Here is a 25,310-nt window from a genome sequence, read left to right as displayed (position 1 = left end):
CGCACGGGGAGGGGGAGGCTAGCCTTGTGGTAGACACTACCCCACTGAGGCAGATTTCCGATCATCTTCATTGTATTGATTTTAACCGTTCGTGTCTAAGAAAAGAAAGTCTTAAAGTCTTAAGTCTTGCAGTCTTAAATTAGTTCCACCTTTAATCCGACTCTGTTTTTCCAAGGGTAAACAGTGTATTAAATTTGATAGGCATCCTGTCTGTCTGAATTGTCTCCATGCTCTATGTGCAGGTGTAACTATAGACAACGTATAGCATGGTATTTGTAAGCTCTGTGTCTTCACAAGATATATAAGATATATGTGTGTATTCGTTTACCTATTTTGAAACGATCTGATGCATGTAATTCTGATTTGTTCCTTTTAAAAATATATTCACTTTTATTTCTTTGAAAGGCAGAGTCAAAGAGACAGCTCCTTCCATTCATTAAGTTTTCTCCCCGCTGGCTGCAGCAGCTGGGCTGGGCTCGAAGCTCCCTCCCCGTGGCTGCAGAGAGCCAAGCCCTGGGGCCTTCTCTGTGGCTTTGCCAGGTGCCTTAGCAGGGAGCTGAAGCAGAAGCAGAGCAGTCAGCATTCAGACTGGCATCTGCATGGGCTGGCAGCCACTGTGCCATGGTGCCAGTCCCCTGGCTCATTCCCAGTGCTGTTGTGTATTTAGATGATATGTCATAGGTTACTTGCCATTCCCCTGCGTGTGGAATAGATTTCATGTCTTTTTTGAGTTACGGAGCATTTTAAGCGTTAAAGTGATCAAGCATTGAAACAGCTCTTTTTGTGCCTGTGTGTGCTGGGGAGGTATTTGGAGTCGGTGTGTGGTGGGCAGGTGTGTGCGGGGAAGGTATTTGGAGTCGGTGTGTGGTGGGCAGGTGTGTGCGGGGAAGGTATTTGGAGTCGGTGTGTGGTGGGCAGGTGTGTGCGGGGTCCAGGGAGCGGGGCTCCGCCGAGGGAGACCCAGCCTCTCTCCCCAGCAGCAGACACAGAGCGCCGTTCCCGCCTCCTGCCCTTCGCTTGCCGTCGCTTCAACCCAGCAGTTTTGCTTGTGGGAACTGCATGATCTTGCATTTTACATTCCGCATATTCCCTGGCGACACAGTCATCTCTCCGGGTGTTTGTAGACTTTTTGTGTCTTTGTATTTCTGAGTTTATTCGTGACCTTTTGCCTTTTTCATGGTGAGTTCTTGGCATATTGTGGGTGCTAACCTTTGTTAGAAATATGACTGGGGCATCTTCTGGCATTCAGTGGCTGACATTACGTTACCTGTGTGTTAGTGTGGGGTTGCCTCTAAGTCGGAAGCCTTCACTGGGTGAAATGTCTAGTGATTTCTGCCTTATTGGTTGGCACGTGATTCTACCTTGATTTTATGTGTATCGGACATGTCAATTGTGTGTGTATCTGTGCTTCTGTCTGCTGCTGGCTTTCCTGGGTTATTTTTCTGTAGTTCTATTAATAATACAGATCTGATAGAAATCTTAATTTTTTCTAAAGATGTATTTTATTGGAAAAAGCAGGTTTACAGAGCGAAGGAAAGACAGAAAGATCTTCCATCCATTGGTTCACTGCCCAGTGGCTACAATGGCTGAAGCTAGGAGCCAGGAGCTTCTTCGGGGTCTCCCATGCCATGCTTGTGCAGGGTCCCAAGGCATTGGACCGTCCTTGACTGCTTTCCCAGGCCACAAGCAGGGAGCTGGGTGGGAAGTGGAGCGGCTGGGACATGAACTGGTGCCCTTATGGGATCCTGGTGTGTGCAAGGCGAGGACTTTAACCACTACGCTATTGCGCCGGGCCCAAGATCCATCTTCTGTTTACTGGGCCATTCCCCCAAGCACTTGCAACAGCCAGGAGTGGGACAGGCCGAGGCCAGAACAAGATCTCCATCTGCTTCCTGTCTGGGAGGTAGGGCCCACCCCACGTGCTTGAGCTGTGCTCTGCTGCTTCCCACGGTGCACTCGGAGGAAGCAGAGTAGCTGAGACCCAGACCAGGCTCCGGCACAGGATGTGGGTGTTACAACGCCACCCCAGCGATTTATTATTTCTTAAAGATTTATTTCTTTATTTGAAAGAGCAGAATTATAGAAAGGATGGCGGGAGAGAGAATAGATCGTCCACCTGCTGGTTCATTCCCTAATTGGCCCCAATGACCAGGGCTGGGCCAGAGATGAAATCCACTAGTCAGGAACTTTATCAGGGTCTCCCACATGGTTGCAGGGGCTCAAGTCTTTGGACTGTTTTCCTCAACTTTCCCAGGAGCGTTAGCAGGGAGCTGGACTGGAAATGGAGCAGGCAAGACTTAATCCGGGTCTCCTATAGGATGCTAGCATTGCAGGCAGTTACTAGATCACAACATTGACTTTTTAATTTCAGACTTATTTTATTTGAAAGGCAGAGAGAGAGATCCCCATTTATTCTGACTCAAATGTTGACTGTCCTTTCGCAAGAATATGAAAGTGTGTTTGTTAAATAGTTAAACTGGGGGCCCAGTGTGATAGCCTGGTGGCTAAATCTTGCCTTGCATTCACCAGGCTCCCATATGGGTACCAGTTTGTATCTCAGCTGCTCCACTTCCCTTAAAACTCCCTGCTTGTGGCGTGGGAAAGCAGTGGAGGACGGCCCAAACCCTTGGGACCCTGCACGCATGGGGGAGAGCTGGAAGAAGCTCCTGGCTTCGGATTGGCTCAGCTCTGGCCGCTGGGGCCACATGGAGAGTGAACCAGTGGATGGAACATCTTTTTTTCTATGTAAATCTGCTTTTCCAATAAAAATTATATCAACCTTTAAAAAGAAAAAAAAAGCTGAGTGTGCACAGTTGTGTAAGTTTTCACTGTCCTGTAAGTGACACTGGACACCAGTGGACTGTGTGCCAAGGGGGGATGCCGCCCTGGGGAGTGCCACATGCTTATGGGGAAGTTGGAGGGGACAGCAGAGCAATTATGCAACTTTATAAGAATGGAAGTGTCCTGGTGGAGGAAGTGGCTTTCCGAGTAAAAGGAACCCTCGGGAGTTCAGGGGCTGATGTCAGTGTCTTTGTCCATTGGACTAACTCAGAACTTGGAGTCCTTGCTCTGACCAGCTGTCAGAATGCAGGAGAGAGAATGGGCCAGGCCGCTGTACTTGGGCAGGTAAGCAAGGGAGCTGAGATGGAGTGTTTCCAAGAGGGAAACTGGAGGGCATAGCTAAGTCAGGCCAAGCCACCCCCCCACGTGGGTGGGAGATCTGAGCTGGGCTGAATGGCATTGCTCAGTGCCCGTGAGCGCATGGTAAAGCTGGAGTTGGGAGCCATGCCAGGCTGGGCTAGGCCATAGTGCCTGCTCACGTGTGTCAGAGCAAGGAGGGGGGTTGCTGTGTTAGGTTTGGCCTTAGCACCAAGAAAACACAAGAGAACCAGATGTAGGGGCGCATTCTGTAGGGGAATTGTGGACTCATCTCTGAGAATGTAGTATTTGCTCCTCTAAATGAAGAACTGGGGGTGGTGGCCGAGTCATGCTGGACCCCAAACTCACCTCGCAGGAACCCACCTGATACTCACAGGAGCTGGGGCAGGGACTGAAGGCAGAGCAGGCCTAGGAAGGGAGCTTGGAGAATTCCTTCCTCGCCACTAGCTGCAGATCCCAGTGGGGAACACGAGAGCTGGGACTGGGAGAAGGCCAGGCCAGTTGGAGCTGCAGCACCTGTCAGTGTTTTGTGTGTGCCAGGTCTGGGGAGAGGCTGGGCTAGGCCAGGCTGCAATAACCGCTATCTGCTATCATGCATGAGAGCCAGGACAGGGTATGGGCCATGCACAGTTGGGCTAGGCCAGTGATGGTGGAGACTGTGGGTGAGCCATGCCAGGCTGGGTCAAAGCACCCACCAGTCTTGGGACTCCCCTGCTGGGTTACAACTCCCACTGGTGAGTGGGAAAGCTAGGGCTGTGGGTGGGCAAGCTTGAAGCACCCATTGGCCCATGTGTGGGCTCAGTCTGGGGGCAGACCAGACCGGGATAGGCCTCAGTACTTGCTGGCACTTGTGAGAGTCAAAATGAATGTGGGACCGGTGGGGCTAGGCCACAGTACCTGTCAGATCACACAAGAGCTGGGTCATGGAGATGGGCCAGGTTGTAACACCCACCAGTGGGAGCTGGGATGAGTGTGGGCTAGTCAGTCTAGGCTGCAGTACCCACTGGTGGAGGGTGGGCCTGTCAGTCTGAGCAGCATTGACAAACACAAGATCCAGGGCTGGAAACAGGCTTACTCAGGGAACTTAAGGAACTCCCATTTTAGGCTGCAGCTCCTGCTGTTAAGTGAGAGCTGGGGCTGGATGCAAGCCAGACCAGGCTGGGCTGCAAAACCCATTGGCATAAATGTGGTCCAGGCCTAGGGACAAGCCAGGCAGAATCAGTCCACAGCACACACTGGTGTGGGCCAGACTGAGTGGAGCTGCAATACCTACCAGTTCACGTTGAGGGTCATGGCTGGGGGTGGTCCATGCTGGGCTAGGCTGCTGCACCCACCTGTGAGAATGGGACTGGGGCACAGACCAGGCTGAACCAGGCTATAACCAGCAGTGCCTGCTGGTAAATGCCAAGACTGAGTCAGGCCATCTCAGACTAGACCACAGTACCCCATGGCACACAAAAGACCCAGGGCTGGGGGCAGACCTAGTGGGAGAGCCTCCGTTTCCACTGGTGAGCATGTACGCTGGGTCTGGGGATGGGTCAGGCTGGGCTAGGCTGCTGTATCCATTGAGAGACAGCCAGAATGGGTGTAGGCCAACCAGGCTAGGCCACAACATCAGCTGGCAAGTGCTGGGACTGGGTGTGAGTCATGAGGCTTGTCTCATAATACACCCTGGCAGACATAAGATCAGACCAGGGAGCATGCCTGGCAGGGAAACTGGGCACTCCCTGCTAGGCTGTACTTCCTGTTGGTGAGCACGAGAACCAGGCTAGGGATGGACAAGGCTGTACAAGGTAGCATCGCCCATTGGCATACATGTGGACTGGGTCTGGAAGTGGGTTGGGCTGAGCTAAGCTGCAGCACCCATGGGTGTGCACAAGAGCCACATAGGATGCGGGCTGGGCCAAGCTAAGCCACAACAGAAGCTGGCACATGCAAAAACCAGGGCTGGGGGTAGGCCTTGTGGGAGTTATTGGGGTTCATCCCAACTAGGCTACAGTACCCAGTGGTATCTGTGAGGACCAGATCTGTGTTGGGCTGGCTGGACTGGACCGCAGCACCCATCAGTTCACATGAGGCATAGGGCTGCCTGGAACTGACCAGGCAGCTACATCCACCAGTATTTTCATTGGCTGCTGCAGGTGACATACTGGCCCTGACCCTGACCCTGACCCTGACCCTGTCTGCAGTGGCTCATGCACACGAAAGTCAAGTCTAAGGTCACCCAAGGCGAGTTTTCTTGGGGGACTCCCCAACTAGACCGTTGAACTCGGACCCTGGCCACAGGGAAAATCACAGGATGTGTGGCCTGGCCTTGGAGTGCACGTATCGGGACTGGGCCTCCTCAGTGGCTGATGCCTGTGCAGTGGACAGCATGCCCAGATGCACATGGAGGATGAAGTCAGGCACACAAACTGTCAGACTCCAGTCATGTCTTCAGTCAGTAAAGTTCCCAGCATAGGTGAGCCTGTTGGGGATGTTCCCTTATATCAAGCTTTGCTTAGATTCCCTGTCTGGGCAAAGCCTCCTGTGAAAAGACCAGGCATTTTTATAAGTTTATTTTCATAGGAGACGGCATGGTTGGAGTTGCTGATAAGCCTTCTTCAGGAGCACTCTCCTTGGCTAGGCATCCGATTGGTTCCTCCTGCGTGCCAGCCACAGGGTCACGTGAGTGTTATCCACTGAGCAGCTCCTTGCTCAAGCCAAAGCATGCACAAAACTGCAGCCAGAATCCAGTAAGTGTAGGAATACCTGCAGCTTCTTCCTGGCCGGGAGTCAGTCCGGGGACTCCATCCTGCACTTGGGTGAGATCTCTGCTGTGGTTGGTTCTTTGCTGCACGGGAGAGCTATAGAATCCACTTCAGGTTTCCCATCAGCTCATGTGCTGTCTGTGAGCCCCTTGCAGCCTTCTAATTAGTCTGGCTGGCCTGACCCTTGAACTTCAGAGTCCCCTGGCTTTGAGTCATAAAGTACAGGCACATATGCGGGCTTTGTTCTGAACTTAAAAAACAAAAAACTGGCATTCAGAGGCCTCATTACTCAGAGATTCCACTTCATAGGAAAAACCAGCTCCTGTTCAAATGAGTTGCTCGTTTGAGAAGTTCAAAGGTTGAGTAAAAGTCCATCTCACACACGTCTCTGGGACCTGGAGATCTTCCTGTTTGAAGAGCCTTGACCTATTGGCCAAGCCATTTCCTTCTGGCTCCCGAGTCTATACGTTGCCTTTCCCTGGGCCACTTCTACCCAGCACGCACTGCTCTCGGAATGTATTTCCTCCTCCCTGCCATCTTGCAAGGCCGCTCCTCTTGAAGGCGGGTGGTGCACCTGCCACACATTTGGAGCTTTACTCCTCAGATGAGGCTGGACCGTTGTTACTAGGAAAGGACCAGGTCTAGAGAGGGAGCCAGGAGAAGGATGAACTGGCCAGCACTGTGTGCCCGTCCTCCAAGAGGACAGTCTGTCCTGGGAGAGAAGGGGACGTGTGTCCACACACTCCTGCCCCTCCTCTCCTCACAGGCGGGGCACGGGCTCCCCCTGCACCTGCAGCTTGCCAGGGAGTCGGGGCTGAGCTGCACCCACGGAGCGCCCTCTGGTGGGAGCCCAGAGAGCAGCTGGATGGGCCGTGTTCCGCCGGTGCAGGGTTAACCCGCAGCTGCAGCTGGAGCACGCGAGGTGGAGGATGCACAGGGTTGCGTAACAGGAAGAGGGTAAAGTCCTAAGACGTCACACGAGTGTGGGATCCTTTTCATTTACTTGGAGGCCATGTGTTGTTAATATATACAATTACAACAGAACTATATAAGTATATACGACAGAAGTAGGTAAGAAAAGCAAGTGTGTGCATGGGGGGGCAGTTGGGAGAAACGTGGTGGGGAAGCTGCTGATGTAGGCTGCAGGTAAGTCAATGCAGGCTTTTGTCAGGGTTCTAGCCTCGGTGCGGACCATACCAGCAGCAACTCATCAGAAGGGAGGAGGGGTCCTTGCCTAGAGACTGGAAGAACGTTATAAAATGAGGGTTTTCATGAACACCCGAGGGCCCGGCACAGTGACTCAGTGACTAAATCCTCACCTTGCAAACGCTGCAATCCTTTACAGGCATCAGTTTGTGTCCTGGCTGCTCCACTTCCCACCCAGCTCCCTGCTTGTGGGAAAGCAGTCGAGGACGGCCCAAAGCCTTGGGACCCTGCACCCGCATGGGGGAGACCCGGAAGCAGCTCCTGGCTCCTGGCTTTAGATTGACTCAGCTCTGGCCACTGGGGCCACTTGGGGAGTGAACCAGTGGATGGACGATCTTTCTCTCTGTATCTCCTTTTCTCTGTAAATTTGCCTTTCCAATAGATTACATCTTAAAAAAAAGAAACAACAGCAAAAAAAAAAAAAAAAAAATATGTACACCTGACGTTCAAAGTGCCAGTGGTGCTTCTAGTCCCGAGATTCAGATCCCCAAGGGCTTTCCAGGGCCGGGGCTGCCGTACCCCCCGCTGGCCGCCAGAGGGCAGGCCCTGACAGGAGAGAGGGTCCTTGGCGGGGCCAGTGGCACCTGTGCCGCCTGTTTTGTTTAGGCCATAGGAACGCTGCACCAGGCTTGGGGCAGTGGCCGCAGCCGCGAGCTGGCACAGCTGCTTGCCCGGGGGTGGGCTGAGGGGAAGGGTGTCCCAAGAGAGGGCCTTCTTCCCACTCGCTGCCTCCAGCCACCGCACAGCCTGGGTGCCCCCTGGCCACAACCCTGACTTTCTTTCACTGGCCAGCTGGTGAGTTTGGTCACATGCGGGGTCAGACCTGTGTCCAGGGTGGTCTCAGTGGCCGCTGCTGAGAACCGAGCCTGTGAGCACACTTCCCACGACAATGCTTCCCTCTGCACGGGCTTAGGCAGTTAGGGCAGGATGAGGCTCGCCGCAGTTTTCCGTGTAGTTTTCTGTTACTGCTGTGGACAGTAAGCACACCCCTCTACCCACCAGTCGTCTCAGCCTTCCTCAGGTCCTCCCGGTGGACAGGTGCTAAGCGGGCAGGCTTTGGCCTTGGGGGGAAGCCCCTCTGGGTGGCAGACAGCTCCCCAGCCCTTCCCAGGCACCTGCTCTCCTAAGCACAGGGATTTCCCAACTTTGGCTTAGAGCAGAAAATTCCCCATCCTCAACCCATCATCCATGAAACTGCGCCATGTAAATGAGGGAGCGGGGTGACTGTGCATGGCTGATGTCTGGCTGTGCCCTTGCTTGCTCATTCCAGGCGCCTGGCAGAGCAGCGGGGTTGATGTGAGAAGCACGTAGTCAGGAGGGATAAGGAAGCTGTGGCTGTGGCCTCATGTTCAGATGACTTTCTGTCTTCCATCTGGCTTGCTGGCAGAGCTTGGGGGCGGATTGACATAATTTTTTTCACCCCCGTTTTGGTTTTACTTGAAGTACACAGAGAACCCGTCTGCTGGTTCACTCCGGAAATGGCTGCCAGTGAGCCAGGAATGGGTCAGCTGTAGCTAGGAGCCAGGACGGGACGCTGTGCTGGGCGCCACAGGAGTGGAAGGCACCTAACTATACTTGCGGCCGTGCTGCTCCCCAGGTGTGTGTTAGCAGGAAACGGGATTGAAAGCAGAAGGGCTGGGACGCAAACCAGGCGCTGTGACCCGGGATGTGGGCATCTCAGGAGGGCCCCCACCTTGTGGCAGGATATTCAGCACCTGGCTGTGCCCGCCCCGTCCTGGCCTTCACCTCAAGCAGGCGGGGCACAGGTGCTGTGGGGGCAGGCTCTGGGCCTGCACAGGGTACGTCTCCCTCTCCCTGATGTTTCCTGTTTGTTGGGATGGCTGGGAGAGGAGGTTGAAAGATGTTCGCTTGAACTTGAACTTCGACACAGTCAGGTGTTGGTGAGCCCCGAAGCACCCCCTGGGAGTTCACAGGATGCAGCAGAAACCGCCACAGGCTGGGGGGCAGGGGCGGGGAAGTGGTGGCTGCTGGGGAGGCCCCCCAGCAAGTCCTCCTGTGTTTCCATGGCAACTGGACAGGGGGCCTGGGAGCTTGCCGGGAAGGGGAGTCCCGGGCGTGGTCCTTCACCCTCACCTCTGCCCTCTACCTGGGATGGTAGCCAGGCTGGTGACCCAGGAGGTTGCTGGGCCCAGCCGCTGTCCCAGGCCCAGGTGCAAAGCCCAGCTCCTTCGCCCACTTCATGTTCATTCCCCATCATCTTTGGTGGAGCTCTGCTGGCCGTAGCCTGCTTGTGAGGCTCTCAGGGGCAGGAGGCTCTGTGGCCGTGGGCCACAGCCACGGAAGCTTCCTCCAGGCCCCACCAGCTGCAGGCTCCACACTGGAGGGAGGGGCAGGCAGCACCTTGCTGCCCATGCAGGAGGGGTGGTCCCGGCCCAGGGGGGGCTGCATCTCCTAGAGCTCCTTGTGCCCACAGATGCCAGCACCAGGAGCCTCAGGCTGCCGTAATGGGCCAGAGGAGCTGCTGGTCCCTAGGGAAGGCCCCTTGACTCCCTTCTCTCCCACCTTTGCTCAAGTCCACCTGTGACTGCCCCTCCCTCCTGCCACCTGCTGGAGGTGGATGCTGTGCCAGGCCACTGGGCGGGGCTAAGCTGCCTTGGGCCTCAGCCTGAGGCTGCAGGCCTCACACTGGCAGAGGCAGAGCTATGGGACTCTCCTGCTTCAGCTTGGGTCTAATGTTTGTCCTTTCAGCACCTGGGGTCCTGCATTGCTTTTTGTCCACCCCCCATCCCCCCTTGCCTCAAATCACCATCGGGTACATACCACGTTAAATTCCTCATTTTTTAGGTAAGCCATCTATTTTTAGGGGTGCGGTGCAGAGGCATGAAGTACACCCAGCTTGTCATGCTCTCTGCCTCACCTTCCTCAATTGCACTGCACTCTCCACCACTGCCGCCCAGACCCAGCAGCCACCATGCTGCTTCCCATCCCTATGACCTTGACAGGAAGTCCTGCAGTGCCTAGCTGGACCACCTGTGGGCCCCTGCCTTCCAGGCTGCCGAACTCTGGCGGCTGCTCTTCAGCAAGGGTCTCTGGCTCGCTCCAGAGCTGCCCAGGCTGCAAAGACCCGAGGGTGCTGGCCCTGAGCGACTGAGGCAGTAGGAGCTGGAGCAGCGGTGGGTCTGAAACCCACTGCTGACCTTGGCCCGTGGGCAGCCCAGAGTCCACTGCCCCAGGCTGCGAGTCAGGGAGCCGGCTTCTGGGAGGATCTGACTGCTATGACATGGCCCGGGTCCCTGGAGTCACCCGGCCCAGTCTTACAAGTGTTTCCGAGCTGCCCTGAGCCCAGGGTTTTGTTGAAAACTGCCTTGATTCCCCACTCCCACTCCCCCAAGCCTGCAGATGAACTCAGGGTCCGGCGGCTCTGGAAGTCCGCGAGTCGCCGTTGGCGACGAGCACCTGCTCTGTTTGTCCTTCTGATGCCACTCTGAGTGGCTTGGGATGCCCGTGTCCCACACTGGGGGGCCTGAAGTCAAGTCTCAACTCTGCCACCCCCATCCTGTTCCCACCCTGCTGGTGTTGCAGGTTCTGGGAGGCGGCCCATGTTGGGTCCCTGACACCCATATGGAAGACCTGGGACTGCGTTCCTAGAGCCCGCTCTTTTATAGGTGCTTAGAGGAAATGAGCCAGCAGCTGGGAGAGCCAGCCACATGCCTGCCTTTTAGAGTAAAACAGAGCTCAGGCTCTCAAGCCCTCTGGCCCTTCTGTAAATGAAAGCTGGGACCTCAGTGTGCGGCCGTGTTCCTGGCCACCAGGAGGGTCGCAGGCAGGCCGGCTGGCAGCCCCATCCCAGATCAACTGCCTCCTAACCCCATCTTCCTGCCACCCTCCTTGGTTCTGTTTAGTTACCCCATGCTGCAGGGAAGGACAGGGTCTCTCGGGTGGCTCCTACTGGCTGTCCCCTCCCTTTCTGTCCTCCCCAGAGAGTCACCTACCTCCTGTGCTCCTGGGGCAGAGGGGACCATCCTGGAGCTGCTTGGGCCAGCGCTAGCGGCCCCGACCCTGAACTGCAAAGCCGCAGATGCAGCCATACAGGGGCCTCCAGGCTTGGAGACAGAGGCAGGATGGGGCCAGGAGCTCAGTGGAGCAAGAGAGGCCACCATCTCCAAGGGGGTGCCACCACTTCCTTTCCTGGGTGTGTCTTGCTCACTGTTCCACATGCCCCGCTGGTGGCCCTGGCATGGGGCTGTGGGAGCTCAGGCCCAGGAGGGTCGTCACATGGGCACACCTGCAGCTCCTGCCAGAGCCCGTTGCAAACACAGTGAGTGGGAAGTGCAGCCCAGGACATGAACAGAAAGGCAGTGCCCACAGGGCTGGTGCCATCTGCGTCGCCTGCGCCCACAGAGGAGCGCCTGGTTCATGTCCCAGCTGCCATGCTTCAGTTCCGGCTTCCTGCTAAATGGGTGTGGAGCAGCTGCCAGGGCTCAGGCACTTGGGAGACCCAGCGAGATGGGAGTCCCAGGCCTTCGGCTTTGGCCTGGCTCAGCCGTGGGTTCTTGTGGACATTGGGGAATTGAACCAGCAGGTGGAAGAGCTCTGTCTGGCTTTCAAATTTAATAATTTTTAAAACCCTGCATGTTTACCAAAACCCTAAAGCCCAACCCATGACCATCACAAGGGAGAAGACAGTGGGAGTGTGACGGGTTAGCAAGGTGGGTACCTGGGGTTGTGTGTGCTGGATAACTCGTCCCTGGCCAGGCCGCCTTCTACAGACTTCTTCCGGTTGCTTAAGAAATCTTCTGCCATGGGCCAAGTCAGTATTTTATTTTTAAAAAACAAAACAAAACAAAAAACACAATGAAAAACACATCAAGTCCACAAATACAGAGACAAGGAAAGGAGTTGAGACGTCTTTGTGTGGGTAGGCAGGCCACACTGCACGCCTCACTCCTGGCCCAGGTGAGTTCGGGCCTGGGGTCCAGCCGGAGGGACCAGGGCTTTCACAGGAGGATTTCCTGCCTCTAAGGCCTGCGGAGGAGACTAGGGGCCTGTCGGATGCCCCAGGATCCCTGTGCTGTTGGCACTCCGAGGTGGGAGTGAGGACAGTGGATTTCCATGGGAATGTTCTCCAGCGGCTCCGGCCAGCGGAGGAGGAAGCTGCAGGTCCAGCTCCCTGGCACCTGCCGGCCCGGCTAGGAGTTGAGCACAGGAACTGTCCAGAAGTCTTGCCTGGGGCTGCCAGACCTCCTGGCTGCTGGCCACACGTGCTGCAGAGCCCCCAGTGCGGGGGCTTGTGGTCTTGTCAGACAGCTGGATCTTTGGAAAGAGAACAGCCAACTCAGCACAGCTTCGAGCCCACCACCTCCCACGCCAGCCAGCTTCCCCTGGGGTCCCTGTACCTGTCAACCTGGGACCTCTGCCTCCCTGCTTCCTATCCAGTTCCCTGCTACTGCGCGTGGGAAGGAAGCGAAGGGTGACTCGAGGACCTGGACCTCTGCCACCCACATTGGAGGCTTGGAAGGAGCTCCTGGCTCCTGGCTTTGACCTGACCTAGTCCTGAATGCTGCTGGCATTGAACCAGCAGATGGAAGATTTTTCTGTCTACCTTCCAAATAAATAAAAATTGGACAAAAAATACATATATTTTTAAAATTAAGCATCCGATTTAAGGTTGGTCTTAGTGGTTAAGACCAGGGTGAGGTTTCTGCTTGGGAGGGCCCATGTCTCCTAGCAGGGGCCTGGGTGTTGGCTCCAATTCCACTCCCCGTCCACCTTGCTGCTCCCTGCCAGCCTTGGGGAGCTGAGTTCCCAGCTCCTGGCCTTGCCTAGGCTGTTGTGGATGTTTTGAGGGGAGAATCAGAGAATTGGACACTTCTCTGCCACTGTTTCTTTGTCTTGCCAACAAAAATGCGTAAGAATGAAAGAAAAATGATAAAGAATTGTTCAAGACAATGGGAGACCGTCTGATGAGGGCTGAGTAGGAGAAATCCATCAAGTTACGGATGGACACCCCATCAGAGAACACCCCGTGGGGACCCGCATCATGGCGCTGTGGGTTAGGACGCTGTGTGCGATACAGGCATCCCATATTTGTGCAGGGATGCGTCCTGGCTGCAGGGAACAGGCGTGGCAAGGCAGCAGTGAATAGCTCAGATGCCTGGGTCTTGGCTGCCCACATGGGAGTCCTTGGTTCAGGGCTTCAGCGTAGTTCAGCCATGGCTGTTACAGTCATGTGGGGAGTAAACTAGCGGATGGAGGATCTCTCTCTCTCGCTCTGTCACTCGGCCTTCACAATCAATCAGTCTTTGAAAATAACAGTGAGGCAACATGTGTGTCTGTTTTTCAAAGAGGAACTGCCAGGAGGCCAGACACTCAGGTGCTCTTTCTGTGTAGGGTTTTTAATAAAAATATATATACATTTTTTTCTTTGTTTTACTCTTGTCTTTGGCAATGTTATTCTATGTTATTTTATTTTTACTGGAAAGTCAGATATATAGAGGCAAGGAGAGACAGAGGAAGATCTTCCATCTGTTGATTCACTCCCCAAGCGGCTGCAATGGCCATAGCTGTGCCAGTGTGAAGCCAGGCACCTGTAGCCTCCTCCAGGTCTCCCGTGCAGGTGCAGGTTCCCAAGGCCTTGGGCCATCCTTGACTGCTTTCCCAGGCCACAAGCAGGGAGCTGGATGGGAAGCAGGGCCTCCAGGATTAGAACCGGCACCCATATGGGATCCCAGCGCGTGCAAGGCGAGGACTTTAGCTGCTGGGCTAGGGCACCAGGCCTTGTTTTTGGCAATCTTAAAGAAAACTCCAGAGAGGCCTTCAGAGGCTGAGCTGTCAGTGCCCCCCACACAGGGCACTCCCTCATCCCCCAGTGTGAGGAGGTGGGACCAGGGCAGGGTCCACTGTCCTGCGCTCACACAGCAAGGGGGGGTTGGTCCCTCCGTGTGCATGTGACACCCCCAAGTGCAGTACACCTGCACAGACTCAGCTCACCTGTGGACTGCAGCACACAGGAGATCTTGTAGGACAGCCACACGCTGGCTGTACACAGGAAGGTGGCCATGAAGCCGAAGACCTGAAATGGAAGGGAGGTGCATTGGCTGCCCTGTCTCTCTTTGCTGCTGTTTGCTGTCTTTCCTGGCTGTGGCCAGAAGCTGGGAGGGAGCACGGTGGTTGTAGAACCTGACCAGTTCATCCTTGCATAAAGGAAACCCCAAGGGGCAGGCGCCCTGCATGGGGACAGGTTGGGCCAGCCGCCAGACCCGAGTCTCAACCCTTGGCCCTTGTCTCTCTTGGCCAGGCCAGTGCCCAGGCTTGGGTGTAGAGCTGAGTTGGGGCCAATTTAAGTTTCAACATCCCAGACTAACCAGAAAGAAAAACATGGAAGGAAGGAAGAAGGGAGGGAGGGGAAGATAGAGGGAGGGAGGGACAGTACGTTCAACTACTGTTTCCAATGCTGAAAGCCCATCTGGCTACCAGTTCAAGTCCCAGCTGCTCCACTTCTGACCCAGCGCCCTGCTAATACACCTGAGAAAGCAGCAGCAGATTGTCCAAAAATAGTTAAGGCGCTGCCACCGATACACGAGAGCCAGATGGAGCTCCTGGCTTCAGCTTGGTCCAGTCTGGCTGTTGAGGCTCTTCGGGGAATGAACCAGAGCGTGGCAGAACTCTGTTGCTCTGCCTTTCAAATCAGTCAGTCTGAGGAAGAAAAAGGAGGGATTCTACATTTTTAATGTTCAGAAATGGGCATGTGGCACAGCAGTTGAGGTGGCACAGCAATTGAGATGCCACGTGGGACTGCTGCTGCACGAGTCCTTGTCCGAGTCCCGCCTCTGCTTCTGATCTAGCTTCCTGTTTACACACACCCTGGGAGACGCAGGTGATGGCTCAAGTCCCTGGGTCCCTGGCACCCATGTGGGAGACGTGGATAGAACCACCTGGCTGTGGTCTGATCCAGTTCATGCTACTGGGGGCATCTGGGAAGTGACCCAACAGATGGGAACTCTTCTGCCTTTCAGAACAAGTAACCATTTTTCTCCATGTTCAAATGGGTTTTATTGGCATGGCAGCATGGTTCACATCTCTATCCTGGCCTGATCCTGGAGTTGTGTGAGAACCCAAAGCCGGGCCTCTCTTAGTTCTGTGGTTACACAGATTTGCATAGTAGGAGGCAAAAAAAAAAGTTGAGGCACTGTTCTTGCCCTGTCTCAGGTCTGCCCAGAGCTTAAGTACAAGGGCAGCTGGCCTAGTCCAGTTCGGCCTGGCCCAGCCCAGCCCAGCCCAGCCTGGCCTGGCTTCCTCACACATAGAAGAAAAGGGTGTTTGGGGAGGCACAGACAGACACAGGAGTCTTGGGGACCTGGTGGCCAGCACTTCCTTTCCTTGTAGTGCCCATGAGCAGCCGGAGAGCAGCTAGGCCCTCCGAGTGTGCACTGTGTGCCCGCGGATGCTGTGTGCATCCCGTGCTCTCACAACTGTGCAAGGTGGGCGCTGACTGCCCAGCCCCCTGCACTGGCAGCCAAGCCGACAGAGGCCCACAGGCTGCCTAGGTCCACGCGGCAGCCAGAGCAGGGAGGAGTCACACCCAGAGGCATCTGGGTCGCCAGTGCCACCACCCGCCCTTGTGTGACTGACGCCTACAAGAGAAGGCTTTGAATAGCTGTCGGGAGGGGAAGGTCAGCTACACGTCCAGCTCCTTACCTCAAGTCAGCCTGCTGGGTGACACAGCAGCTGCTCCTGGTGTCCCACACCCATCCTTCCCTAACAGCATCCTCTTCCTCCTTGGTTCCTTGGGTACCAATGCTCTGGGACACAGGGTTGGTGTGGGCAGTCTGTCAGCCAGTCCTGACCCCATGCGGCCCAGTTAGTACCCTGTTCACCAGCCCGTTATCCAGCTGTCTGCGCTGCATAATTGAACAGCCCATTTCTGCATTGCTACATCATGCGACAGCAGATGGCAATGCGCTGTGTGTTCATGGTTGCATGTGCCCTGCCCTCATCTCCTAAGTGTGTGTGTGGGGGGGACCATGTTCTCACAAGGAAGGGGCTGCATCTCCCAGTCTCCGCACAGCCCAGCTGTGGTCTCCTGCACAAAGGACCTGCAGGACCAGCGTGAGCTGCGGGGATCCCAGGGTTGCCTGCGGTTCCGGGCAACTTGAGCTGCGAGTGGGAGTCTTCATGCGTGGGCTCTGAAACACAATGGGCAGGGGTTTCCCCATGCCTCCCCCCTCCCCACCACCCCACCGCCCGCCCTGTCACCTGCGGGTGGTGGGGGATGGAGGGGGGCTGTGGGGAGGGAGGTATACTAGGGCCATCAGCATTCGGGCGTTTAGACGCCCTGCACAGTGACACTCGGCCACATGGCTGTCCCAGTGCCAGCCTGGCGAGGGACAGACTGATCCCTCAGTGGAATTCCAAGGAGCTGATCTGCTCCAGGGCCAAAGTCTGTAGGATTTTGCTAGTGTGCTACTGAAAACTCACTTTAAAGTTCCTGCTTGCTTGCCAGTGAAGCACATCAGTAGCGGGCCACAGGCACTGAACCGTGCACGGTGAGTGAAATCAGAAACCAGGGGCGGGTGTTGGGCCTGGTGGTTAGGCCCCTGCTGGGGACACGTGCGGCCTGACCCGAGCTCCCGTGTTTGAGTCCCAGTGCCAGCTCCCAGCTTCCTGCCAGTGCAGACTGTGGGAAGCAGCAGGGCAGGTTGGCTCAAGTGGCTGAGTCCCTGCCACACAGGTGGGAGACCCAGCTCTAAGTGCCTGGCACACAGCCCGGGTCCAGCCTAGGCATGGCGGCTGCAGACACTGGGGGGTGGACGAATCAGTGGATGGAAGCATGGCAGACCTCTTAACAAAAGACAGTTACAGGATGGCTGGGCTGCGTATCCTTAAAACATAATGCATAACATACATCTCCTACATGTATATGCACAAAAGCAGTGTCTGCATGTATTTTTGTTCATGTCAGTCTACCCATGTTCATGGTTACTGCAGCATGGACCAGGTTGCACCTCTGACCCGTGCAGGAGTCTTATTTTATGGCTCGGCTATTGTTAAAAATCACGAATGGCAAAGGTAGGACAGTTCGGAGTTCCTCTTTCCTGGGGCGCACAGGGGGCCCCTGCTTTTTTTTTTGAGCAGCTAGCTGCAGGCAAATGCTCAGTGTGGGTATGTGGCTTTCAGCCCACTTCCCCCGCAACTGAAGTCATGCCTGTCACAGACGGGCCAGGGCCACTCAGATTCACCCCCAGCCCTGACGATCCACATGGTGGGGGCCCTCTGCCATGCGCCCCCAAGCTTTAGGTTCCTTGGCTGGGTGTGCAGAGGTGTGCACTGTGCAAAGAAAGACAACTCCAGAGAGCAGACCTCCCAGCTCTACCCCCCAGTAGGATGAGGAGGAGCCAGCATGTTAGGACCCCTGAGGTCCCCCAGGGGTACAGCCTCACCGTTCCAGCCACCAGGCTGCTGTGGCTGTCCCTCCTGGAGGCGACCACGATACAGGCGATGAGGAGGAGCAGGGTGCCAATTAAATAGTGCAGGAGTTCCTGGGGGTGAGAAGAAGGCACACAAGTCAGGGAGGGGCTCAGCTGCCAGCGCAGAGGAAGGCCGACAATGCTGCCGCCAGGGGCTCGGCACAGCTCGCAGCAAGCAGGAAGAGGCCGTGCGAGGGAGAGGCGAGGCCAGGCAACAGAGCTGCTGGCAGACCGGCCGGACCTCTGGCTGAGCAGCGCCTGGCAAAACCCGGGCTGTAGGGTTGAATCGCAGTAGTGGAGCCAGCAGCTCCCGCAGCATCTGAGGGACAGGGGCACCTCTCCCTTCTGCTCCACAGGAAGTTCCGGGCTGCCCAGCACTTCTGTGGGTGTAGGGCCCAGGGCTCGTGCCTCCTGCTCTGTTCTCATGCTGAGGCTTCCTGTCTTCTTTGAGCCCGGCTAAGGCCACGCTCCCTGCCCAGGAGGCTGCCAGCACGGCTGGCTTTCTCTCACCTGGGTCTACTGCCATCCTGGCCACCCCTTCCACTGCCCGTGATGGAAATAGGCTGAGCTCGGCTATGTCAGAAGCAGCTGGAGGCTTCGGGTCAGGTCCTTGTCCCCTGCCATGCCTCGTTAAACAACAGGTAAGGCAGGGGAGGGCAGGGCCCATCCCAGCCCCCACCCTGAATACAGACAGCATCCATTGTTAGGTGGGAATCACTCGTGCAGGAAGTTCTGTCCCACACAACAGGCAGCTAGGAAGTGTTGGAAAAGCTTCGGTCTTTCCAAGCCCTGTGGCATCACAGACCTGCTCCCCTCACTCCTTCCTCCCACCCTTCCATATACCACCTCAAAGCAGTATGACCAGGGGTGGGCCCTGGAGAGTCCCACCAAGCAGCGGGTTCAGCATGGGACAGGCCCCTCCCAGCAGGGAAGAGAGCAGGGGTGAGCACTGTGGTATTGTGGGTTAATCTGATGTCTGCACTGCAGGTGTCCCATCTGGGCAACGGTTCTAGTCCTGAGGGCTCTTCTTCCGGTCCAGCTCCCTGGTGATGGGCCTGGAAGATCTCTGAGACTCCCCGCTCCCTCTCTGCCATTCTATCATTCAACTAAATAAATCCCCCTTAAAGCAAAAGGTCAGATAATAACAGATATTAGCAGGGGTATGAAGAAACTGGAATCCTCATACACTGTCCAGAAAAGAAAATGGTACAACCATTTTGTCCCGAAGTCCTCCTCCAAGGCCAGGACATACCAGCACTGCTGCGGAAGTCCCAGCCCTTGAGTTTGGGAAATCCAGAGGCCACGGGCAGAGATGCAAGGTGGAGGCTGTCAGGAGGGTTAGAGTCACAGAAGGGGCAGGCTGGGATTGTCATGGGATGCCTGGGCTGGCAGCGCCCTTACCGACAGGGGCCAGCTGATACAGGTGAGCACTCGGTGGAGGCGGAAGAGGTAGACCAGGTAGAAGGCCAGTATCATGATCAAGTCGCACATGGTGACCACTTCAAAGAAATTGTAGGCACTGTAGTGGGTCCCAGGGGAGCTCCGCACGCACAGGAAGGCAATGAGCAGAGTGACCTGAAATACAAATCACGCCACCAGCATCAGAACAAGGCGCGCTCACGGTGGACGCACCCGGACCCCACCGCAAGACCCCTGCGGCCAGTGGGAAAGGACACACACACACACGGCTCCGACTCGGGTCATTTCTGTGCAAGTTGGAACCGTGTGATGCCCTGTGCCATGGACTCCTTTAAACTCTGTGCCGCCTGTGAATGCTGCAGCCACCAGCGGCATCCTGCAAAGCTGGTTATATTGCGCCAGTGGGGACGCCTCCCCAGGGCACAGAAAGAGACCACGTGGAGCCCTCCCGTTTACGTGCCTGTCCTCCACGGGGCGAAGGCTGGAGCTCGGCGTGACGCTGGGCCTCGGGGTTCCCCAGCAGGGCTGTGAGCCTAGTTTCCCACCACTCAGACCCACACAATGTAGCCTCCTCAGTTCAAGGAGGCCCCTCGGAACTCTGCCAGGCAGACATTCCTGTCCCCGCTCCACTTCTGACCCAGCCTCCAGCTAACGTGCACCTGGGAGGCAGCAGATAGTGGCTCAAGTCCTGCTGCCCACGTGGACAGCCAGACTGAGTTGCACGTACCAGGCTCCGTGCCACCACTGGCTGGTGCAGGAGTGAACAAATGCAAGGAAGATCTGTTTCTCTGTCTTGCAAAGAAAATGAAAAAGATTTTTAAAATACTCCAAAGGAAGGCACGCTTGCTTACTGCTGGGCAGAGACAACTCGCACCCAATTATTGTGAGAATAGATGAGTTCAAGTGCAGATTCAAGGCCTTCCTGTTGAAGCTAACGGGCCATGAAAATGTTCCTGGTAGGACATGTGCCCACATGCACGTGTGCACACAGACACACACACATACACACACTGGCTGTTTTCTGAAATCCATACATAGACTTTTACACTATGCATTCCCACTTTTTTTTTTTTAAAGATTTGTTATATTTGAAAGTCAGAGTTAGAGAGACAGAGAGACCTACCCACTGGTTCACTCCTCAAATGAGCACATGACCAGAGCTGGGCTGATCTGAAACCAGGAGCCATATGTCTGTGCTGGCTCTCCCGTGTCAGTACAGGGGACCAAGCATTCTTTATTGCTTTTCTAGGATACAGGCAGGCAGCTGGATCAGAAATGGGTCAGCTAGGATTCGAGCCAGTGTCAATATGGGATGCTGGCACTGTGGGCAGAGGATTAGACTTACAACCCTGCCAGTCCCTGCACCAACTTTTGGAAGATGGCAGATACAAGAGTGGTCCTCATAGTGAGTGTGACTTTGTGTCCCATAGGACTTTTGGCAGTGTTTAGATTCACAGTGGGTGTAACGAGTGGGGATTTCATGTTGGCTTTTCAAGAAGGTAGAGCAGGAAGGGGCTGCTGGACACCCCACAGGCCTAGGACCGCTGCCAGAGGATGCCAGCACCTGACCCCACTGTGGCTCCCATAATGTCAGGAAGGAGAATTTAATCCCAATACGAATCTGGTTCCGGTGACGGCAGTCAAGGCTGAATACAGTCTTAGTGCATAAAAGCTTCCAGTCCCATCCGGCACCCACTCCAGATCCTCAGGGACAAACACAACAGCCAGCAAAGAAACTCCCACAGCAAGCGGGGCAAAGGGCCCGAAGGGCACGCTGCCCAACGGGAGGAGGGCGGGGTGAGCTCCAGATGCCCTGCCACCCCCACGGCTGCCCATTTCCCTTTTTAAGGGAGCAGCGTGAGTATTCTCATGTTCTCAGTTCCCCCTGGAGCCAGCCAGCTATGGTGGCAAAGCCTTCTGTTGCTTCACAGAGCTGCAAGGGAGTCAGGCTTTGGTAGTCCAATCAGTCCAGCTGGGCAGGCCTTTTTGATAGGCCTTGGGTGTGGGTCTGCCCACTCCCATGCTGACACTGACACTCTTCTGCAGTGGGGCCAAATATTGAGTGCATGCTACTGTGATATTGCAAGTTAACCCTCTGCCAGTGGTGCCAGCATCCCACATGGGCAGCACTCTGTCCCAGTTGCTCCATTTCTGAAGCAGCTATCTGCTAATGTGCCTGGGAAAGCAGCGCAGGATGGCTCAAGCCTTGGGACCCTGCTCCCATGTTGGAAACCTGGAGGAAGCTTCTAGATCCTGGCTTTGGATCAGCTCAGCTTCAGCCATTGTAGCCTTGTGGGAAGTGAACCAGAAGATGGATGATCTCTCTCTGAGTATCTTCTAACTCTTTCAAAAAAAAAAAATCTCTAATAAGAAAAAAAATAATAATTATTTCATTCCTTTGCAAAGAGGGAGGGACAGACAGAAAGAGATATCCCATCCCACTGATTTTACTCCCTGAATGGCTGTAATGGCTGGTGCTGAAGCTAAAGCCAGGCAGGAGCTTGGAACTTCTTGTGGGCCTGCCATGGGGGTGGTATGGACCCAAGTACATGGGTCATCACAGCACTTTCCCAGGCGCAGAAGCAGGAAGCTGGATGAGAAGCTGAGCAACTGGGACTTGAGCCTGGGTCCTTTCTGAACACCATTCTTTGGGCATTCCATCCAGAGAGATGACTTGTGTGCAAACAGCAATAGGTTCCAACTTCACAGGAGGCACAGCTGAAACCACCCCCCCCCCACCCCCAGGACTCCATACCCAAGCCGGCTCAGCCTGGCCCTTGGGGGACGATACCAGCCAGGTGTCCCAAGGGCTGGCCTGGGGCCTTAGCCTGGGTGTGCTGCTCTTGGGAACAACAGCAAACATGGAGATTTGCTCAGTAAGCCTGAATCCTCACCCTTGCCAAGTCTGGCCAAAAGAGCAAGCCTGACTCTGGCTGAAGATGCCAGCAGGTGCTTTTTGGTTTGGGGACACCGGATGCTGGCCAGTTGCTCTAGCCTGCTTCTCAGTCCAGACCCTGGGATGACGCTTTCCCTTGCTATGTCATCGCCAACAAGCAGCCTTTTTGCTGTCACCCATGGGGCTGACAGCCTAGACACCCGCTCATTCTCCAGCATCAGCCTGGCCTGGTCCCCTCCCCGCAAGCACAGAGTTTTGGATGCAGAAAGAAAAATCCTGTACAGGCACAAAGAAGAGAGCACAGCCTAGAAAACAAAGCCAGGGCGCCCGGCCTCAGGCCGGCTAGCTTCTGTAGCCGTGTGGCCAAGTCAGCAGGCGGTGCGCTGAGAGGCACAGCGTGAGAGTCCACACAAGTGGAGGTGTGGAAGGCTGCTAAGCAGGCTGCCTCCATGGAGGGAAGTGAGATTTGGTGGTTTTTAAGCTAAGTCACTTGCATGATCAGGATCACAGCTGAAGTTTGCAAAGAAAAGGCAAATTTTAGATGACACATTTTTATAGCATTTTCATGCCAACTTCACAGGCCAACCTTTTCCTGCCAAGGACTTAACTCAGGGTTTCTCAGCTGCAGCCCCACTGCAGGTTTGGGCTGGAGGGCTTCACCTTCTCCCTCTGGCTGCCATCCACTACGCAAACAGTCCTTTATGGATGGGCATTTAGCACAGCCCCAGTTTTTGACTAAAGACCTAGAGGTGAGCGTTCGTCCTGGTGGTTAAGACCTCTCTGCCCTGTGTTGGAGTGACGAGGTTCTATTCTGGGCTCCACCACTGGATTCCAGCTTCCTGCTGGTGTAGACCCTGGGAAGCAGCAGGGATGGCTCAAGGACCTGCGTGCTTGCCACCTGATGTGGTAGAATGGGACAGTTCCAGCTCCCAGCTTTGGCCAGGTTTACTCTTGGTTGTTGTTGGGCATTAGTAAAGTGAACCAGAAATAGGAGCATTTTCTCTCTCTCTCTCTCTCTCTCTCTCTCTCTCTCTCAATAGCCATAAAGACAGGAGAGGGGGAGGGAAACGAATTGAGATTTGTAATGATCACTCTTCCTGTTAAAAGCACCAGGTTAAGTTAGAACATCATTCCTTTTTCTTTTTAAACATGCAGCATGATAAACCCCATGTCATCAGGTCTGGGGCAGCGTGCTGCATGGGGGCTTCCTACACCAGCAGGCAGCCAATTTTGGTTTCTTCCACGTAATGGAATGTGAAAAACGCAACCGTTCACCCCCCTGACCGCAGCCACACCTAGCAATGGGGGCTCCCTTGTTTGCCAAAATAAACAAAGAAATAAATACTAAAGCTCTTGTGCCAATACCAGAGCGGCCGAGTCAACGCTGATGGACGTCAGACCAGGGCGGCAGGTGGGCAGCTGTGTTCTGCAGCCTCCCCTGAACCCTCAGGATCGAGGTGCATCAGTGTCTGCAACCCAGGCCAGGGGAAAGCCCCCATGGGGGCAGGCTCAGCTGCGCAGGGGGCAGAATCACCCCAGGGGCTGAGGTGCAGGGAGTTGTAACTCAGCACCAGGGTGAGCTGAAAATGGGTGGTCTCTGGCCCCCTTCAGCCCAAACAGGCAGCTGTCAGACCACACAGCTTCATCCCTTCTTAACCCTTTCTTCCACCTGAATCTCACAGGTGCTCCCGTTTCCTGCTCTCAGCAGCCTCTGGCCCCCATGGCCCCCTGGACACTTGGTTAACACTCCCATTCATCCACTGTGTTGCTTCTATATAAGGCGCGGGGGAGAGGCAACCCGAGAGGACCTAAGGCCAGGCAGACACCCCAGGGAGCGCTGAGCCGCCTTCGCCTACGAGGGTCCATGCAAAAGGCCACGGGGGCATGTTGGCAGACCCTCGTGACAGGTGCCTCTCACATCCTCCGCAGGGCATGCCCCTATCAGACAGTGACTCACTGAGTCACTGAGTCACCACTGCAGCCAAGAGACCATGCAGTCTCTAGTTCCCGCTGTGTGATGAGGACTCCCCAGTCTACACTGGTGGCAGGTGGCACCTGGAATAACCCTAGGTGCCCTCTGTTTTACTTTCCTGTGACCATGTGGGGATCCTCACAGCAGGATGCTACAGGCCACTGTCCTTTCACTCTTTTTCCCCCTGCAGACCCCTGCCTGGAGGCAGGATTCCAAACTTTCATGACAATGGAAATGGCCCACCTGTGGTTATGGAGTACTTGTTACAGAACTGGAGTCCTCATTTTAACGATGTTTCAACAGCCACAGTGGCTGCCACAATGATGCATTCTAGACACCCGGCAAATCACTCTGTCCTGTGTCCCCCAGTTTGAGAGCGTCCACTACTCATGCTCCCCTCCCCATGTTCTTCTGGTTTTCATGCCCTCAGGGGGAAGAACTATCTATGCAGAGGTTCCCAGAAAAGGAGCTTGCTCTGCACATGTCCTAGCTGAGGGGACCAAGCCTCCCTCCCTCCTTGGACGAATGGCTGGGCCTCTAGAAGGGATGTTGGTGTGGTCCCAGAAGCATGGCGGCTTTTCACAGAGAACGGCCAAGGAGGCTCCTGGCTCGGCTGCAGCCACTGTGGTCATTCAGGGAGTGAACCAGTGGACAGAAGAAGGTCTTTCTCTCTGTAAATCTGCTTTTCTAATAAATTAATAGTATTTTAAAAAAATAATCATTGGGGGCAGAGTAGGCCACTCCCAGCAGTGCCAGCACCCCAATAAAGGGTGATGGTTTGAATCCCAGCTGCTTCACATCTGATCCAGGTCCCTGCTGATGCATTTGGCAAAGCAGGAAATGCTGGTCCAAGAACTTGGGCCCTGTCATCCCAGGGAAACCCAGAAGGAGCTCCAGGCTTCTGGCTTTGGTCTGGCCACTGGTAGTCATTTGGGGAGTGAACCAGTAGATGGAAGATCTCTCTCTCTCACTTTGCCTTTTGAATAAATCAATCAGTCTCTTTTTCTCCCCCAAAGTAAGATACCACTAAGTGCTATACAAGTGGAAAAATTGTAAAAACTCTAAGCATGCAAATTGGAAAAATTCTAATCATACAAGCTGACTAAATAAATTACAGCTGTTATATTTATAGTATATATATTTATAAATACGTACATTTATAAATATAAATATTATATTTATAGTATAAAGCCATTAACCACAAAAGCAGGTGGGAAATTGTGACTGCACACTCCTACCACCCAGCTAAAGCACCAGACAATGTAAGGACCACACCCTGGATGAAATGGTTCCTAGGAATACTGTGGAATGATGACATCGCGGGGCTCCCACCTCCCTTCTGGGCTACCTTAGAAACTTATGTACCAAAAAATAGGATCACTTTTTTTCAAAAATCACAAAAATCCTAGTGTCAGAAAATGTTGCCTACATAGCCCGGGAGGATATTCACAACACAGTACTAAATATTTAAAACATCTTAA

General features: G+C 54.8%; 1 protein-coding gene across 2 annotated transcripts in view; it reads right to left on the bottom strand.

Annotated features, from left to right (window-relative positions):
- Window positions 1-11,912: 11,912 nt before the first annotated feature.
- CMTM7 (CKLF like MARVEL transmembrane domain containing 7) overlaps window positions 11,913-25,310 on the bottom strand; it is a 29,416-nt gene continuing 16,018 nt past the window's right edge. Inside the window, exons 2-5 of one of the 2 annotated variants that reach the window (XM_040963991.1) lie at window positions 18,944-19,117; window positions 17,516-17,614; window positions 14,067-14,148; window positions 11,913-12,389 (exon numbers count right to left, since the gene is read on the bottom strand). In XM_040963991.1, coding sequence (XP_040819925.1) covers window positions 12,376-12,389; window positions 14,067-14,148; window positions 17,516-17,614; window positions 18,944-19,117 — 369 coding nt within the window. In that variant the 3' untranslated portion in view covers window positions 11,913-12,375. Of the gene's footprint in view, window positions 12,390-14,066; window positions 14,149-16,972; window positions 17,615-18,943; window positions 19,118-25,310 lie in introns of those variants that run through there. The other variant, XM_040963983.1, reaches the window with a different exon arrangement.

This window comes from Ochotona curzoniae, unplaced genomic scaffold, assembly GCF_017591425.1.
Source record: "Ochotona curzoniae isolate NIBS_2020 unplaced genomic scaffold, NIBS_Ocur_1.0 contig_1302, whole genome shotgun sequence".
In the NCBI taxonomy this organism is placed as follows: domain Eukaryota; kingdom Metazoa; phylum Chordata; class Mammalia; order Lagomorpha; family Ochotonidae; genus Ochotona; species Ochotona curzoniae.
This window is presented reverse-complemented; position numbering and strand designations above follow the sequence as displayed.